Below are 19,491 nucleotides of genomic sequence, written 5' to 3'. Positions count from 1 at the left end.
ATCACGGCACACAGTTTATTGGCTAAGGTAAGAGAGAGAGAGCCTGCATTCTGGGTGGGTCTGTGCTGCCAGTGCATCTATTAGAAGAATCACATAGATCCCAACTTGCCATCATGTGGAGGGGGGAGTGAAAGTTGGCTACCTGAACAAGGACTATGAATAATGTGTGAAAAATATTTTTTTTCTTCATTCCTTTCCTTTCATATCCAACACCTTCCCTCCCCCAAGCTCCCTCTCTCCTGAGTGGGTGATGGGGTGCCTGTCACAGTGATTCTAAGTCTATTTGTGGGTCTATGGCTGGATAACTGAAGCAGTGTTTCCACAAAAGAATGATTTGGCACATTGCTCATAGTCCATCACATACAACAGGTGTTCACAAACATTTCTTAGCATGCGTGTGTGAATAAGTGATTCTTTAAAAACTCATTAATTGAGAATTTGATTTTCTTCCCATAGTGGCTCCCAAGACTAGGGAAGGGAAAGTGTCTAAACAGATCCAAAACTTACAAAAATCACAGATACCATTTGGATGGGTAGCAAATTTCAAGATCCAAAAGGATGGAGATAGATTGGAAACATGAAACAAATTCAAGAAAATGAAATTTAATACTCAACCATGCACCTTTGAGATGGGAGAGAAATGGTTAACTGCAGCATGGCAGCATGTGTAAATACAGCCAAATTTCCCATTGGTTGTGTTGTATCAGTGCCAGAAAGGCTAATGCGATTCTAAACTACCTCAACAGAAGTAAACAGCATGCACACACGCACACACACACACAAAAAAAAAAAAAAAAAAAAGAAAAGAAAATCAAGAAAGTGAAGCAATTATTTTACTCTATTCTGAGGCCACACCAGGAGTATGTGGACAACCCAGCCAGTTGATGAAGAGATATAAGAGAGTGCTAAGGTGGTCAGTTTTAGAAACCTTGGCACAAGCAGAATCTGACTAGCCTTGGCTGGGTGAGTGTGGGAGGGCTGGAAGGTACTTGCATCTACTCTGGTGGCTCCAGGAGAAAGAACCAGGAATTGTATATATAAGTTGAAAAAGGGCAGATTTGAGTTCAGTGTAAAGAAGAATTTTCTAGCTGACTTGCCTCTTCAGGAGCATGGAGGAGCAGGTTTCTCAAGTTGGTTATGTTCAAGAAGAGGTTGCCCAGTTCATTACTGAAGATTTCCTCTCAGGTTGGTCTAGACAAGTCACTGTTTCCCTCTAACTCTGTGGTTGTGGTTCACATGCCATGTTGTGAAATAAAGTGAAGTCGTATGACAGGAAATGAGTTTAAGGTCTGTAAAAGTAGACGGCCATCAATATTCTCCATTTCCACAGGGTCCGTAGGTCAAAGCAGACAGGCAGCTGTCCAAGGTGCTGGAGGGAGGTTGGCATGTGTAGGTGGTTGTGCTCCCCCGGTTGTCTTCATGTTTGCTGTTTGTTTTAATGCCTCTGGATTTTCTGCTTTTCTGTTCCAGATACAAATCTACACTTCTCCCTTCCCCACATGCACTGAGCCTTAAACTAAAACGAGAGAAAAACGCATTGGAAATGTGTTAGGGAGCTGGGGCTAAACTACTGCCTAGGGTTTCCTTCCTCTGCCCCATCCCAGCAGTAAATGAGTCCATTTCACTTTCAAAGGTTCAGTTTGGTATATAAGGTTGGACTGTTTGAACGGATTGATAGTTACATTAGAGATAAATTGTTCTGAGACACTTCTACTAATTTCTTCTTGATTTCTTAATTTTATGCTTTCTATAGTACATACATATCTTGAAAGGAGACAGAAATCTTAGGCAAAACAACAGCAATGATTTTTATGGTGAGGTGGAAGGAACACTTGATGTTTTAGCTAAACACCCCCCTGTGGCCTTAGGTATACCCAGGAGCTGTGTGGTGGTGATAAACTTGTCAACTTCTCCACTTCCTATTTGTGTTGTCTTTTCTACATCATTTGACTTCTCAGTCCCTTAGTTTCTTCCATCTATAAAATCTACGGGTTGTAAAAATGGAATGTTAATATATGTCAATGTAAATACATGTTAATACACAACTATGGGTTGTGAAAATAAGCTAATACATGGCGAGAACTTATTAGAACAATGGCATGCACACACATACTGTTGTTGTATGTTGTGTTGAGGGGGTCCTCAAGACCACCCTTATCTGTATTTGATAACTTTGATAATGTCTCCATAATTTCCTAGAAAGACCCACAGGACACAGAAAAGTTGTTAGACTGACAGTTATGGTTTACTCCAGAAAAGGATATAGATTGTAATTAGGAATGGAAAACAGTACATAGGGAGGAGTCTAGGAAAGACTAACTGTAAGATCCTAGTTGTCTTAATTCTCTTAGCATTAATGTGTGACAACATCTATAAGGTGTTGTCCACTATGAAGGTTCATCTGTGTGCTGGTGTCCAGGTTTTTATGGCGGGGGGCGGTGCAGTACCTTTGTGACTGACCTTAACTGCTCAGTCCTCAGCCTTTCCCTATCTTCTCTTGTTACCGGACCTCACCACTTACCCAAAGTTAGCCTTTGGGTCGGGGGTTTCCACCGTATCATCCCTTCATGGTTCACCAGAAAGGTGTTACCGGAAAGTGGTCACGATCCAGACCCCAAGAGATCGTTCTTGGATCTCAGCAAGAAAGAATCCAGGGTGAGTCCATAAAGTGAATGCAAGTTTATTAATAAAGTAAAAGAATAAGAGAATGGCTACTCCATAGACAGGGCTGCTGGTTGCTCATTCTTATTATTATTTCTTGATTATATGCTAAACAAGGGGTGGATTATTCATGCCTCCCCTTTTTAGACCATATAGGTTAATTTTCTGACGTTGCTATGGCATCTGTAAACTGTCATGGTGCTGGTGAGAGTGTAGCAGTGAGGACGACTGGAAGTCACTCTTATGGCCATCTTGGTTTTGGTGGGTTATGGCTGGCTTCCTTGCTACAACCTGTTTTATCAGTAAGACCTTTACGATCTGTATCTTTTGCTGACCTCCTATCTCATTCTGTGACTAAGAATGCCTTAACCTCCTGGGAATGAATCCCAGCAGCTCTCAGCCTTATTTTACTCAGCTCCTATTTAAGATGGAGTTGCTCTGGTTCAAATACCTCTGACACTCTTACTGCCTTAAAAGGGTCAAACTGAAACAGTGTGACCTAAAGCTCAGACACACAAAAGCAAGCATATACTATAAATCACACTGTTAGCATAAACTACTTGGCATGAACCAAGGTCTCAGATATACAAAGATCTTCTTATCAGGCAGGCCATTCTAAGGGCACAGAGGAGCCAGTCAAAGGCCAGTCTTGAAAACTTGTAATGTGTAGGGTTTGGGCACCCCAGGTCTACTAAGTTAACAATTTAGCACATTTGCGTAAGTTTTACTTATTTGAATAAGTAAAAATGTAACCATTTTTATAAGGAATAATTTGTTTTTAGTTGTGAACATTGATTAAATATCTACTGCATAATAGCTTTTTTTTATAACATTTTCTCTGTAAGCTGGAAAATAATTTGGTTGAATTTATATCAACTTAGAAAAAAATCATTCTTATTCTAATATAAAAGGACACATCAAAAACTACAGATCATTACTAGTATTGCAATAGTGGTTGGTCATAAGAGTGCTCCATAAGTTTTAACTATAATTCCATGCCAAATGCTCTACGCATATTATTAGTTGTGGTCCTTATTAACAACTGTGGGAATTAGGTAATACTTCTAGTAAACAGGTGAGAGAATCAAGGTCCAAAGAGTTTCAAGAACTCCTTCAAGCTTCCCAGCCTGTAAGGGACAGAATCTAACTTTATCATCTGATTCACGGTCTTAACATCATGCATGGTAGTTTCCAATGACTCTGAGAGACAAAGGGTTTAAAAAGTACACTAAAACATTAAAAATTCAACAAACTTTATATATTTCAAGGTACATAGGATATTTAGATGCTGGGGCAGAGTGTGGCTAGAATACATATGTCCCTTTTACCAAGAGAAGAGATCACTGCAAAGAATATTCCAATACTCCAAAATGCTTCTCTCCATAAAAATATGGTATGGCAAGCAAAAGTAAGAAAAACAGAAATATGAAAGGAAGTACATTGTGTAGTTATTTTGAGTGTCTTTATTTCTTATTTTTATTTTGGAGACAGGATCTACGTCTGTCACCCAGGCTGGAGTGCAGTGGCACAATATGGCTCACTGCAGCCTGAACTTCTGGGCTCAAGCAATCCTCCCACCTCAGCTTCCTGAGTAGCTGGGACTACTGGCATGTGTCACTGAACCTAGTTAATTTTTGAGTGTCTTTATTAAAAAGAGAAACATAAAATCTGAATGTCTTCAAAGGTTCCAAAATTGTCACCATGAATTGTTTGTAATTGTTTCTTTTTCCCTTCCCTCTGGTTAGATCTCAGTCTGTGGTAGAAGCTGGGACGCTGAAACATGAGGAGAAGGGAGAGAATGAGAACACTCAGCCACTCCTGGCTCTGGACTGAACCCTGAGTCACCCCAATGCTCCCGCACATTGGCCTTCAGTGGTATCAGCCACCCAGGAAGCATATGCGCAACTGACCCACACGGACACGTGTGTTTTGCTTGACATAAGGTACTCCACTCCTGACCCCCTGCAGTGACTGTCACCAGCCATCGGTCTGAGCGGCCAAAGTTAGACAAAGACTTGAGAGATGCTTTTTTTTTTTTTTTTTTTCTCCAGCAAAGGGATTGGAGGATGGTGCAAGGCATTTATGTAAAAAAGATTCTCCCTCCTTTCATATTTATGGTAGCAAATAAATTGAAAAAATTAAAAATAAATTTGATGCACACACTGCATTAGGACAAGAATTTTTCTGAGGTATCACCCAGGGACCCTCTCCAGTTTTTGAAACTTAAGTGCATTTCCAAGTAAATGTATCAGAGTTAAACTGTGCAGACACCATTGTCAAGTTTAATGTAGTACAAAACCCTGAGACAATAGTATCTCCAGTAATTTCCATTCTTACTAAATTATTTCCTTTGAACTAATCACCAGCATCGAATTGTTCAGCCTAAGAGCATGTTCTCATAGGTCTGAGTATTTGCAAAGTTTGCTTATTTTGATATCCTGCAAAAAATTATTTTGATGTTATATCTATCTCTTGTCAGGCCACTAGCTATCATGAGCTGATTTTAAAGGAAGACACATGAACGTGAAATATGATTATTTCATCTCAGCAATGCGAGTTCCCACAGGCAGCTCAAGAGCCCATTAGTGCAGTGTGTGTGCAGAGGAGACATCTCACTGAAAACACATGTCAGTGATTAATGAATCCATTCAAGTTGCCTCAATTGGGTCACTACAGCAAAGAAAAGTGCTATCAAACCATTTACCCCTTGCCCCCCAACCCTCCTGCAACTATTAAAGATGTGGAGAAAGAACATGGTTGTTGGTGAGAGGGTAAATATTCAATCATGGAGCAAGGGCCATACAGATGGCTAAATATGCAGGTACTGAAATTAGAGAAGACTAGAGATGCAGGGTGAAATGCCAAAGGTCATTTTATTTATCTATTCTCCTTAGAAATGGAGTCCCCAACTACCCATTCAAAGGAAATCAGATATAAAATAAACAGACACCATACGATATGATATCCTTACTTGTGCCATGTTTTCCAAGACCAGTGCATATTTTTAGATGTCTCTTATTTGCCCAGCTATCTGCATGACATGGGTATTTATTAGTATGACCAGTTGGTGCTCAATGTCAAACAAACAAAAATATTTTAGTTAATCATGGGCAGTAAAATATGATTTTACATTTTAAATATTTGGGAGAGTTAATTTGTTAGCTAAATAATTCAAAGGAAAGAGATGATTCAACTGGTCATAATCACCCCTGCTAGATATTATTACTAACATTATTTATTACATATCTTTCAATGTAATATTGAAAGATATGTAATAAATCTTGGATATATAATAAATCTCAATGGATCTAATGTTTTATTTTTTTCCCTACTGGTAAAGAATAATAACGAAAGTAATTTTTATATTACAACCTAGGAGAAATAAAGTTGAAACAGAATTAAAAATATTTCTCAAACAACTGCACCACAATATAAATTAAACGAACTCATTTTGTAGACATTTTAAATCACAAAAAATATTAACATTGAACTAATTCTACCAATGCAGTGATGGAAACACTTTTCTTATGTTACCAAGACATAGGTAAGAGAAATAAAGAATTTATGTGAATTAGAAAATCCACTTTATTGCTTGGGTTTAAAATAGTTGTGGGATCCAAGTATTTACAATGCTATTGGAGCCAATTACTGACAACACTTTGCAACAGTAATACCATTTTTAGTTTTCAATTGGCAATATTTAGAAGCCTACTGTAGTGACCTGATTTTAAATACCATATTATATTTACTAAGTTAAGAGCTAGTTTTTACTTTCTTCCATAATTTCATTACATGAATGTAAGATGATGGCTCAATGATGATGACTTATAGTTTGAATTTCTTTATGTGTACGCAATATACATATGAGAACCAAATTCAATAAGTGAGACGAATGTTACTACATGAGCACTGAATTGTATTGCCCTTGCCAATTATTTCCTCTGTTCAATAAATACTGAAGGACACAAATACCATTTACTTTTCAAGAGTTTGCCTTCTCTTCTCAATTTTAGTAATTTGGATATTTTCCCTCCCATGCCTCTTCATCTGATTCAGTGGGGTTTATCAATACCAGCAAAACGGAAGAAGAACAGGAAAAGTATTTTGCAAATTCATCCACTGGAAGCTAACATTCTTAAGGTCAACCAAAAAGGGTCAATTTCAATTTCAAAGAACTGTTCTTTAAATAAGATAGTCTACTTTTGTTTTTAGATGGAAAAGAAAGTACAAGTGTTTTCTACCTATGATTGAAATTTGTTGATTTATGTGCCATTCCTGCAGCATTCTTGTTCATATTGGCTTAGAATTCAGCACATGAATATCATTACATTCTTATATCTAACATTTCTAGTTAGCTTTGATTTAAAAAATACAAAGTCTGATGCATTAATAGTTTACCAAATTAATGACTTGATCATCTTTGGAATGAATAGGCAAGACCATTTTCAACTGTTATGTCTATGTTGTGAGTAATGTTGAAACTAAATATAGATGATAACAATTGTTATTTCACGGTGATGTTTAAAACGGCAGAAGTTTCTCAAGCCAGGGAGATGGGACAGTCTTTAAGACTTTTTCAACAAAAAGGAAGGCAATCTGGACCTTCTACACCCAGGACAAAGATCCTGGCATTCTTGGTGACCTTTTACTCTGCCATCCTTAATATTGCTACAGAATTGTGGCGGAAATCATCTCCAAGAAGAGCTGGCTTCCTGTCATTCACATGGATCTACCATAGGCAAAGAAACTGAATCCCAAGGACATGCCTCATGGATGGCAAAGCAGCCAGGAGCCAGACTCCCTATCAGTCACCTATGCACTTGACCCTGAAATAACATATTTTTATTTTCATAAACTGTTCTTTTCCCCAGAACCTCTAATATTTGGCATTTAAAAAATTAGCATGTGGGATTTTTATAACAATATAAAATAATCCCATGGTCTTTTTTCAGTGTGAAAAGTTCCTCTTTGAAAGAAATATGATTTTGACAATATTTCCATCACCAGTGCAGTGAGAGGAGGATCTGAATGAAGATTTAAAAAAAACAAATGACTTGAGAGTTAGGATGGGTACAGTTCATAGACACTGGCACCATGACATCTTTCTTTTTTGTATTAGGAAAATAAAACTGCTTTTTTCATGAGTGTCTTTTACTAAGAAGAATTGAAAGAGGGAAGTCTGAGTTCCCCAGTAATGCTACCATTAAACATCATCTAGAAGTAAAGCATTTATACAGCTTGTCATTAAAATCAACAAAAATGTAGTGGTACATGATGACAAAATGGCCTAGCTACACTATAAAAATATAACTGCATAGAAAAATTACAAACTAAAGCAATCCATTCACAGTTTCTACATATATTCTCATTATACACTGATTTAGACCTATTCTATGTGGGAAAAATACCTTTGGCTGGTAAGGTAGAAGCTATCAAATGCTCACCTTAAATACCGGCAGAAGACCAGCGCTGTCAATGGATGACACCCAGCAGGGTGTTTTCTAAATGAATTGCAGCGAGGTAAATATTCCCTTTAGTGTCTTCTAACCCTAGGAGGAGGCTTAGAATTATTCAGGCTGCAAATCAAGGGAATTAAGAGTCTTAGTGTTCAAAATTCTATCCTTACACCCAAGGAGATGGAACCAGAAAGGCAGCCTCTCTCCAGAGCATCCCAAACTTGCATGAATTCCTGCTAAATTGCGGGAAGGCTGCGTCTCTGCTGTGGTGTCAGTTCCGGGTGCCACACATCCACAATGAATATCAGCCGGAAAGATGAGGCGTCCTGCCATACCTCATGCTCAAAAGAGTCATCAAAGATGAGTACCTTGCCTTCCTCCCAGGTCCTGCAACAGAAAGACAAGGATTCCTGAATAAAGCTTTGTGTGGTTAGGTGTCTGAGGATCAACTCCTGTACATGTGTGAGAAGTACCTTTGGTAACAACCTTTGAGACATAACCAAATAGAACATCAAGCCCAAATTTATTCTTCCCTTGATGATTAGGAAAGAGTTTCAGAAATCTTGTTATGAACATCAGTTTTCATTGCTCAGCACTGGAGATGTACAAACGACAGGGGATTGGTGAAGACGACATACTGGTTTTATTACATGCCCTGTAATTATGTTGCATATTATGACATGTCTTGCAATGATTCTGGTTTAGACATATGGGCAGTAACTGGCCTCGGGCATCTCTATGCCTCTCAGGACACCTGACAGGGTCTGCACATCTCCAATCAACTGTGTTTTCAGCTCACTCCACTTGTTCAAATTTCATTTTATGGAAGAAAGGAATCTATCGAAACACAATATCCATAAAGCAGAAAACTAAATTAGGAGTTTCCTAGCTAGTATTCCGGCTAAAGAAAATGGGCAGATTGGGAATGAATTTTGTTTATATTTTTAGTATCATCTTCTATGCAAGTGGGTTATCCATGGAATATTTTAAATAAATGTGGCAAAATACCCTATAGAGCTTCCAACGTTACATCATAAGATATCTGTATAAGGACTAAAATCTAAATATAGTGTTAGTCTATTAAGAGAGAAACATACAGGACGCAGTCACACAATACTTTTCAAATCCAAAGAGAGTTTATGAGCTACAACGATGGTTTTTTTTTAATAGATATTAATTGCCAATATATTAAATACCAAGTTATGTTTTTGAAATAAATTTTTTTTGCTAGAAAATTTTCTGTACTAACATTCCCCTTAAAGCACTGAAAATTTTATATCCTGGATTAGCAAATAATGACAATTATAGCATGGGAAATGCTAGCTTGATTTCAAGTTACTGTATTATCATAAAGTTGTTGTCATTGAGAAAACTAATGGTGACTTTTTATGTTCCATATGAGGTGACTAACCAATATAAACTGAGCAATACTACATATATTGCAGGGCATCACAACCTTGGTACTACCGACATCTAGGCCGGATCACTCTTTGTTGTAGGGGCTGTTCCATGCACTAGAAGATATTTAGCAACATCTCTGACCTCCAGCCACTGTAAGGCAGTAGCATCCCTTTTATACTATTAGGTTGGTGCAAAAGTAATTGCGGGTTTTGCCATAGTCGTGACAACCAAAACATCTCTAGTCACTGTCAAATGTCCAGGGTAGGGGCAGGGGCAAAAATCATTTCAGTGGAAAATAACTGACATACTGAATAAATCTGACAATAAAATTTCCAAGCTACATAAACTAACAGATAAAGTAATGAGTATTTGCGAGTTAAAAGTTCACTGAAGTTGGGAACTAAACCTCTACTTCTACTGCCCACCCTCCTGCCTCCACCCACTGTGCTATCTCACACACTTCATGATATGGTTTGGATGCATCCCCACCGAAATTTCATCTTGAATTGTACTCCCATAATTCCCACATGTTGTGGGAGGGACCCTATGGGAGATCATTTGAATCATGGCGGGGCGGGGTGGCTTCCCTCATTCTGTTCTCATCATAGTGAATAGGTATCATGAGTTCTGATGGTTTCATCAGGAATTTCCGCTTTTGCATCCTCCTTATTTTCTCGTGCTGCCACCATGTAAGAAGTGCTTTTAGCCTCCTGCCGTGATTCTGAGTCCTCCCCAGCCATGTGGAACTATAAGTGTAATTAAACCTCTTTTTCTTCCCAGTCTCAGGGATGTCTTTATCAGCAGCATGAAAACAGACTAATACCCCTTGCCTCATGTCTTGCCTTCCACACACACATGTTGATTGGCTCTTTTACAACTCCTCTAGAGGTTTAAAGAGTTCCATTGGAGTTCCATCCAAGGGTAGCAAAAGGCAGAAATCTGTGGATTCGGGAGCAAATGACAGGCATGCATTCATTACCATGCAAAACCCAAATTGAGAAGAAAGGTAGAACTAAGGGGGGTAAATACACTGACAAGAAAAATCAGTGAAACAGTCCACAGCTTCCACAGTTAGGTGGTCATTTTCCAGGTCTTAGTGTTGTCACTGGGATTAAGCAATGTCAATGAGTACCACAGACAAACCTAAAATTTATGCAGAAGATGAGGGAGGAAGTGTACTCAAAAGGAAAGACAGTGCACCTAGGTTCACAGCAGCAGCATTATTCACAACAGCCGGAAGGTGTGAGCCGCCCACGTGTCTAACGATGAATGAACAAACCAAATGTGTACACATACAATGGAATATTAATTCAGCCTTAAAAAGGAAGGAAATTTTTATGCATGCTACAACATGTATGAACTCTGAGGACATTATGCCAAGTAAAATAAGCCAGACTCAAAAAGACCATTTCTATTTGATTCTACACATCTGAGGTCCTAGAGTAGTAGTCAAATTCATAGAAAACAGAAGAGTAGTTGCCAGTGGCTGGTGGGAGGAGGGGAAAGGGAATTATCATTTAATGAGTATGGTTTCAGTTTTGCAAGTTAAAAAGAGTTCTGAGGATAGATTGTAGTGATGGTTGTACACTATGGATGTACTTAATGTCACTAAACTGCACACCTAAAAATGGATAATATGGTAAATTTTGTTATGTGTGTTTTACTACAATTAATTAGAGAAAAAAAGGGAAAGGAAAAGGAGAGCACGTGATAGAGGAGAAAGAGAGAAACAATACTGCAAGATGGGAATTTATGGTCTTTGAGGGGAAGCCTCTTGACTCTGGTATTTATTACTTATGGGACCTAAGGTGAGTTACTTAGCATAATTGAGTCTTTGTATCTTCATCTGCACAGCTGATGCAAGGATTAGCATATGGTTGGCACATAGTAGATATTCAATTAATGATAGAGAATATAAAACAGAGAAGGAATGAACATATAAAGACAAATAGGGAAAAAATAAAAGACAGAGGTGAAATGTTGAGTAGTATGTTACCAGAAATGACCCTGGCATCGCTCTGTATGAAATCTGCCTTTCTCTGAGACAACTAAAAACTTCCAAGGGAGATGAGATATAAAAACATCTTCAGAGAATCTGTGAAATGCACTTTGTACAGCAATGACAAGTGATTTTCAAAGTTTTTTGGGTGGCAGAGAACCTGGAAACTACTTAAAATACTAGAAGCAATTAAAATGATGGAAGAGAAAATTCTAGCCCACCCAAAAGACATTTTTTACTAGATTATGATAGGTATAACAAAGCCAAAGATCTAGAAATGTTTTATGGGAGAAAGGCCTTAAGCATTCCATTCATTAACTTAAATTCCCTGTGAACTGGGAGAAGTTATTAGCAGCAGAACACACTGGTCACTCATGGAACATCAGTGCATATAAGAGTAGAACTTAAGAACCACAGGCTTGTGGCTTTCCAGATACATTAAGTCAAATACAGATTAATGTAAACCATTAATTAACCAATTTTATAAATGAGAAATTTGGAGAGGTAACCCAGAGTGTGTTAATTGGCCTGTTTTAGGGTCACAAAACTCTATGGGGAAAGTGGGTACTGTTAGACTTATATTTGCCCTTCCACTTTCTTTCACACATTTCCCCAGCAAATAACAAAGATAATCAATTACATAATGTAGATTCTTTAATGTAGATTTCTTCTGAATGCTTAAAAAAATGGTGCCTTTCAATCAGTTATGAGAGATAGAATGACTAAACTGCAGTCACAATTCACCTAAAAAGAGAAAATGGAAGAACAATAAAACCTCATCCAAGCCATGTCCAGACTTAAGTGACTCCAGGTTAAATTAGAGATGTTCACTTGCTTGGGAAAGAATGTGTGTTTTTTCCCACAACAAAGAGAGAGGAGCATAAAGATGTGAAAGGTCTTTAAATTGCTTCTGAATGAAAACCAAAGACTCTCATTGAATGCAAAGAACTAGTTTTCAGGCCACTTGCTTTGTGAGCAAAGCTCCATAAAATAAGATTAAGTTACACTGGAATTATGACATAGAATTGGCCCTTTGGAGAAACGATCTTCAGAGTGGCCTGTGACAGAGGTCTGCCCAGAAGTACTGCCACAGTCTTTGTTCAAGGACTCAAAGAAGTAGAGACTGGGGATGGGCACTGCTTTCTATCCCTAGACAGCAACCTTGGCTCACAGCTGGAACTTCCTCCTTCCCTTCCTCTCTCTCTTTCTCTCCTCCCCACCAACCCTTTCTTTTTTTCAAGACAGGATCTGCTCTGTCACCAGGCTTGAGTGTGGTGGGATCATCACAGCTCATTGCAGTCTCTGCCTTCCAGGCTTAGGTGATCCTCCCACCTCAGCCTTCCAAGTACCTAGGACTACAGGCATGCATCAAGATGTCCAGTTAATTTTTGGATTTTTTTGTAGAGATGGGGTTTTGCCATGTTGCCTGGGCTGCCCTCCAACTCCTGGGCTCAAACAATTCTCCTGCCTTGGCCTTTCAAAGTGTTGGGATTATAGGCATGAGCCACTGTTCCTGGCCTACTGTTAGAATTTCTTACCTCTTAGAGAAGAAAGCCTCTCTCTGGGTTGTCAAAAGATGTAAGAAATATCTGGTAACATGATAAAACAGTATTATATAATCTGTCAACCTCTCAAATTATAATTAATGATAATGATAAAATGGTGACTGTGCACATTTAATAACTATAATTTGGTCACAGAATTACCAGTGATATTAGTAAGGCTAAGTAATGATACTAGGTGCTTATAAAATTTTCCACTTACAAATGTTATAGAAAATATCTTAGCTATCTTTGCTAAAATGTTCTGAGATTGGCAAAGGACATGATTGTGATTTTCACACAAAGGAATCACATGAAAACAGGTTCAGATATCTGCAGTGACACTGTGATTTTGTGGCAGAAGCAGAAAGTCATTACAGTCCAACACACTGGCTTAAGACCATGGTCCTGGAAGACATTCTTAACGTTTGTAGATGATATGCTGAGGTGGACTGCAAGGCATGAAACAGGCTGAGTGGAAAACAGAAAAGGGTCGAAGAGCTAAGGAATAAGGATATTTGACATAGCTCCTACTCATTCTGATCTACTGAAATTCACCAGTTCGGACTCCATTGAAATCCCTGGCATGGCACACAATGTAAGCAAAAGGTAAAACTGTATTGTCATCCTTCCTCTTCTCTCTCCCTTCCTAACAAACACAGACAACTTCTGCCTTCCTCCTTTTAGTTCCAGGTCAACAGCAGTTGAGGGGTTTGTAACTCAGATGAAAGCACTGAAGCAGAAAGAAAAAGAAAGAGAAGAAGGAAATAAAAAGTCATAGTGTTACTGGAAAGGGGTCCCAATCCAGAGCCCAAGAAAAGGTTCTTGGATCTTGAACAAGAAAGAATTCAGGGTAAGTCCACGAAGTGAAAGCAAGTGTATTAAGAAAGCAAAGGAATAAAGAATGGCTAGTCCAATGGCTACAGCATAGGCTGCTGGAACCATCTTTATGGTTATTTCTTTATTATATGCTCAACAAAGAGTGGACTATTCATGCCTCCCATGTTTAGACCATATAGGGTAACTTGCTGACATTGCCATGGCATCTGCAAACTGTCAAGGCACTGATGGGAGTGTAGCAGTGAGGACGACCAGAGGTCACTCTTGTTGCCATCTTGGTTTTGGGGGGTTTTGGCCAGCTTCTTCCCTGCAACCTGTTTTATCAGCAACGTCTGTATGACCTGTATCTTTTGCTGACCTCCTGTCTCATCCTGTGGTTTAGAATGCCTTCACCATCTGGAAATGCAGCCCAGTAGGTCTCAGCCTCATTTTACCCAGCCCCTATTCAAGGTGGAATTGCTCTGGTTCAAACGCCTGTGACAATAGTGCTGTAAAGATGGGATGCGTTCCTCCTTTCCCCCACCTCTCCAGTTCCAGGGTAGGGGCACAGAGAGAAAAAGGAGACATGTGAGTAGGGGGAGGGTCTCTGCTGTATTCTTGTCACACCTCCCTTCCCTAGGGTCCCTCCCAGCTCCAGGCCTACCAAATAACACCCCTATCTGTACCATTCCTTCACCTGCCCTGGTTCACACGGCCAGCTCCTATTTCACCCCTCCTTCCTAACTCCTTAAAGTCCCTTTCCCCATCACTGTCAGTGTACACACTTCAGGCTGTATGCACCACCTCCAGTGTTATGAGAGTGCTTGACCTTACTCCCTAGAACGTAGAGGACACAAGTCTTCATTTCTGCAGCCATCAGACAGGAGGATAATAAAAGCTCAAATATCCTGAGTGCACTTACCACATAGCACTTTGTAAATACAGTTCTGAGTGCATTCATATAGGTTAATAGTCAAAAAAAAAAAAAAAAAAACCGTACAAAGACATACTTTTCCTCTGCTTATTTACAGATGGGGATACTGAGGCTTAATGAGGTTATGCAAGTTGACTAGAGTCATTCTTTACAAGAAGGAGAGCCATGATTTGAACCCAAGTCATGTGACTTCAGTACTCTAAATATGTTTTTTTGAAGATATATAACACAAAAATCTGAAATAAAAGCTCAGGATGTATTTTTCCCATAGAAACAATATTATAAACAGTCACTGGTTCTAGAGCCCTATTAATAAACATTATTAGTTGGAAAGCTTCTGAGAGCTGACCTAGAAACCACCACACACCATTTACTACTGCCAGAGAAAAATGGATCCCAACTTTTCACCAATCAGTTCCACAAACAAATGTTTGGAACATAATCCATTTTCCATATGGGAACTGCCTTTCCCTGTGGAGGTAGAGAAATGTATGTGTGCACATTCTATGTATTCATGTGTAGGAACAGCCACAGACACACCACTGGATCACAGAGCAGGGGTCAAGACATGATATGGATGTGTTTAATTCACCAAGCTGCTTAAATAAAAGGAATCAAAAAAATGTCACTATTCAATAACAAACCTTCAGGAAAACATCCTATCTGGTTAAAAAGTGTCCTTTTTGTTCAATAGTCCTAGATAGGTAGGCTTCAGTGATGACCTCTGGATAAGGTCACACTGCAATGCAGATGAAGATGGGCGAATATCTTGTGGAACAGAAGATTTATGTTTTCAGGGAAAATAGTGAAAAAAGATGAAAGGGGGGATGAAAATATCTGGTTCTAAATGATTTGGTAAATTGCAGCTTCCACAATGTGATTCAAAAAATTTAAGACAGTAAGTCTTAAAACTATCTTCTTGAACACTTTATGAAAACCAAACAAATATTATCTATGAAGAATTCATGATGGATTAAAAAAATTGTCTCTCTCTTACTGTTAATATTTCAGCACGACTTTCACACAATCTTCCTAATTGGAACCTTGAGAGATGGATGAAAATATATGTTATAAAATACTTGAGGTCTATGGAGGAAGGCCATTATTTCTATAGCAATAAAGAATTATATAGCATTAAATGACTGATTATCAATTCATTTCTTCACTCTGTCACTAAGTGACACTATGTCAATGTGTGCTTTCCTGACAGCCTATCAGTCTTGTTCAGCATTTCAGGCTGGCAGTGTGCAGGCAATAACGCTGAGTCTGCAGGAGAGCTCCAAGGTCACAGTTCCTTCTCTTAGCACAGTTCCAGCAGACTGTGGACTGCCCTTGAAGATTCAGAAGAATGAATTTATCTCTAGAATCATTCAAAGCTCACACAATTCAGCCACTCCCTGAGTATAACAATTAATTCCCACTCACCAGGGGCATGTTTATCCCCTGACTCAAGTTTACTCAGCTCTGGATCAAAATTGCTAATAAGTTTATCTTTTTTTTTGAGACAGAGTTTCGCTCTTGTTGCCCAGGCTGCAGTGCAATGGTGTGATCTTGGCTCACTGCAACCTTCACCTCCTGGGTTCAAGTGATTATCCTGCCTCAGCCTCCCGAGTAGCTGGAATTACCAGCATTAGCCACCACGCCCAGCTAATTTTTGTATTTTTAGTAGAGACTGGGTTTTACCATGTTGGTCAGGTTGGAATTGATCTCCTGACCTCAAGTGATCCACCCGCCTCAGCCTCCCAAAGTACTGGGATTACAGGCGTGAGCCACCGTGCCTGGCCCTAAAGAGCTTATCTTACAGACTACAAAGCATGGTCCACATGGGGTGACAGGAGCAAAAGGCCCAGAAAGGGAAGTTCCCAGCTGCTTTCTTTACTTCTCTGGGAACAGAAAGCAGCATTCGAGGTGATCACCTTATAAGTACAGCATGATCCTAATTTTATAAACTACAACAAAATCCAAAAAGCCCAAGTAAGGCTATGTGACTGTGTCTAGAAACAAATTTCCAAGCCAGAATACCTGGGACTGAACCCTGGTACTAATATTGTAGTGGGCTGAATATCTCCATATGCACCCCACCCACCCCCCCAAAAAAAGGGATCCATCTGGAACCTGTGACTATCACCTGATTTGGAAAAGGGATCTTTGCAGATACAATTAAGTTAAGGATTTTGAGATGAGATCATCCTGGATTAGGGTAGGCCCTAAATCCAATGATAAATGTTCTTAGAAAAGAAAAGAGGAGATGACTCAGGGAGAAAGTGATGTGAACACAGAGGCAGGGACTGGAGTAATGTGTCTATAAAGCAAAGAGCATTAAGGGCTGCCAGCGGCCAGAAGCTAGTACAAGGGAACAGATTCCCCCTTAGAGCCTCCAGAAGGAACAATCCTGCCAACACCCTAATTGTATACTTTGGCCTCCAGAGCCATGAAAGAATACATTTCTGTTGCTGTAAGTCATTCAGTTTGTGATAATTTGTTGTGGCAGCCCTAGGAAAAATACACAAATATCAACCTCAGGCAAGTTACTTATCATCTGTATGTATCAGTCTCCTCTGCTATAAAACAGGGATTTTAATAAACCTAATTACACAGGATTGCTGTGAGCATGAATGAGTTAATGTATGTAGAGTGCTTAGAACTGTGTTTGACACAGATATAATTTTGGAACAATATATATTATTGCTATCATCATTCTCATCAATATACATACATAGACATTGAGAAGCACCTGCCAACAGCTCTGGGTATTGGGATACAACATAATACATTTTTACTGAGCTTCTCTGTGTGATACAAATTATATGTGAGGGACATGTATCAGTTTTCTAATCAGAAGGCATTTATTAAGTTGAAATGATCATTTCATTTACAGTGGTAAGGGCTGTATACCCGCCAGTTCATCCTCAGATAGAGAGCTACGCGATGCTTTGCAGGGATGGAATATTTAAATGGTATGCGCACTGGCAGAAATCTCAATCTGATTATTACCTGAGAACAACAATGCACAAACTGCTCCCGGTAACCTACTCTTTTAGAAGCTGAGATGTTCTAAAAAATTGCTGCCTTTGCCTAGCACAAAGAAACTGGTTTCTTGGTGTGCTTTTCCTTCCATGCTAATACTACTTCTACAATCACAGCGTGGAACTTCCAGATTTCATATTAGATTCTTTCTGTCTTCAGAGTTTATAAACTGTGTACTATTCAGATTTCTGGTTCTTTTCACTGTAAGCATTGCACAGCACTTTAATTTCATTGACCTATTTCTCCTATGAAAAGCACTATTTTGTAAAAGTGCTAAACCCAACTCAACCACCTCGAGTTAAGAAATATTAACAATGAGAGTGTAACACAACATAAAGCTGGCACAATAGAAAAAACATGGAGAAGAGCTGCTGACCGGCAGTCATGATGACGCAGAAGGGCCCCGTGCTCAGCAGCTCTTCAGGGGTGAGAGGACTGAATCATTGCAGTCTCCCTGGCCCAGTAATAGGCGGGTGGGTTGCAAGCACTTTTAAACAATCAGTGTGGCTTTGCAAAATACACTGTCTGCAAATTATCATTATCAGCAGCTCCTTCCTGTCACACGAAGTAGGTTGTGTTTTACCTCGGCAGAAACTGAGGGGCTGCCAAGTTAATGTTCTCATTCAGGACCCCCTCTGAGTGGACTGCAGTGGGCCTTCTAACCCTCCCCTGCCTCTGCTAGGTGAAGATGGTCCGCCTAATTATGTTTGAAGCTTCAGGGGAGAGGTTGCCAGTTGTTTTCTTCATCAAACATAGACACAGGTGTTTCCTGGGAGCCTGGGATGGGAAACGCACCTACGAATGTGCTTCTGGGGCAGGTCTCCCAGCATCACTCTTCATTTGCTTTTTGTTTGTTTAAAGGGGTGGGGTCTCACTATGTTTGTTGGAGTGCATGGCTCACTGCAGTCTGAAACTCCTGGGCTCTAGTGATCCTCCTGCCTCAGCCGCTGGAGTGGCTGTCACTATAGGCCCATGCCACCATGCCCAACATGCATGGTGAGCCCTCTGTGACTCTTTGCTAAGCCTCCTGGCACCATCCACCTGCTCCCGTTCTTGACTGCCAATTTGGGGTTTTTCTTTCTGCCTCATGCCACTGAAGACTAGGCTCAGTTCCATCTCTCTCCCTCTCCTTGCTGATGCCTAAGTAGATTTTTAAAAAATTATTATTATTTTTAGACACGGTCTTGCTCTGTCATCCAGGCTGAAGTGCAGTGGTGTAACCACAGCTCACTGCAGCCTTGAACTCCTGGGCTCAAGCAATCAACTTGCCTCTGCTTCCTGAGTAGCTGGGAGTACAAGTCCATGCCACAATGCTAGCACAATTTTTTAAAAAGTTGTTTTTGTGCAGATGGGGATCTTACTGTGTTGCCCAGGTTGGTGTTGAACTCTTTGCCTCAAGCAATCCTCCTGCCTTGGCCTCCCAAAGTTCTTGGATTATCGGCATGAATCACCTTGCCTGGCCCTAAGTGAATTTTTATCTAGTGATTTTGTTCCAAGTATCTACAAGCAGAATACAGAAGAGAAGGAGGCAGGCAGGCAGGCAGGAAGAAAGGAAGGAAGGAAGGAAGAGAGGGAGGCAGAGAGGGAAAACAGGAGGTGTGAGGTGAGGGAGAGAGAGCGAGTGAGCTGGTGAGTGAATGAATAAGCCCTAAA

The 19,491-nt window shown here is 39.7% G+C and overlaps 2 protein-coding genes across 3 annotated transcripts in view; one reads left to right on the top strand and one right to left on the bottom strand.

Moving 5' to 3' along the window:
* Positions 1–4,910, top strand: part of CLVS1 (clavesin 1) — a 199,310-nt gene extending 194,400 nt beyond the window's left edge. For both annotated transcript variants that reach the window (XM_017547540.2, XM_037745388.1), the window contains exon 6: positions 4,407–4,910. In XM_017547540.2, coding sequence (XP_017403029.1) covers positions 4,407–4,494 — 88 coding nt within the window. In that variant the 3' untranslated portion in view covers positions 4,495–4,910. The remainder of the gene's footprint in view (positions 1–4,406) is intronic.
* Positions 4,911–6,228: 1,318 nt separating this feature from the next.
* LOC108317225 (aspartyl/asparaginyl beta-hydroxylase) overlaps positions 6,229–19,491 on the bottom strand; it is a 157,542-nt gene continuing 144,279 nt past the window's right edge. Inside the window, exon 23 of the mRNA XM_037745387.1 lies at positions 6,229–8,504. Coding sequence (XP_037601315.1) covers positions 8,354–8,504 — 151 coding nt within the window. The 3' untranslated portion in view covers positions 6,229–8,353. The remainder of the gene's footprint in view (positions 8,505–19,491) is intronic.

The sequence above is a fragment of the Cebus imitator genome, unplaced genomic scaffold, assembly GCF_001604975.1.
Source record: "Cebus imitator isolate Cc_AM_T3 unplaced genomic scaffold, Cebus_imitator-1.0 Scaffold199, whole genome shotgun sequence".
NCBI lineage: Eukaryota > Metazoa > Chordata > Mammalia > Primates > Cebidae > Cebus > Cebus imitator.
The sequence above is the reverse complement of the archived record's forward strand: the minus strand, read 5'-3'. Positions and strand labels throughout refer to the sequence as shown.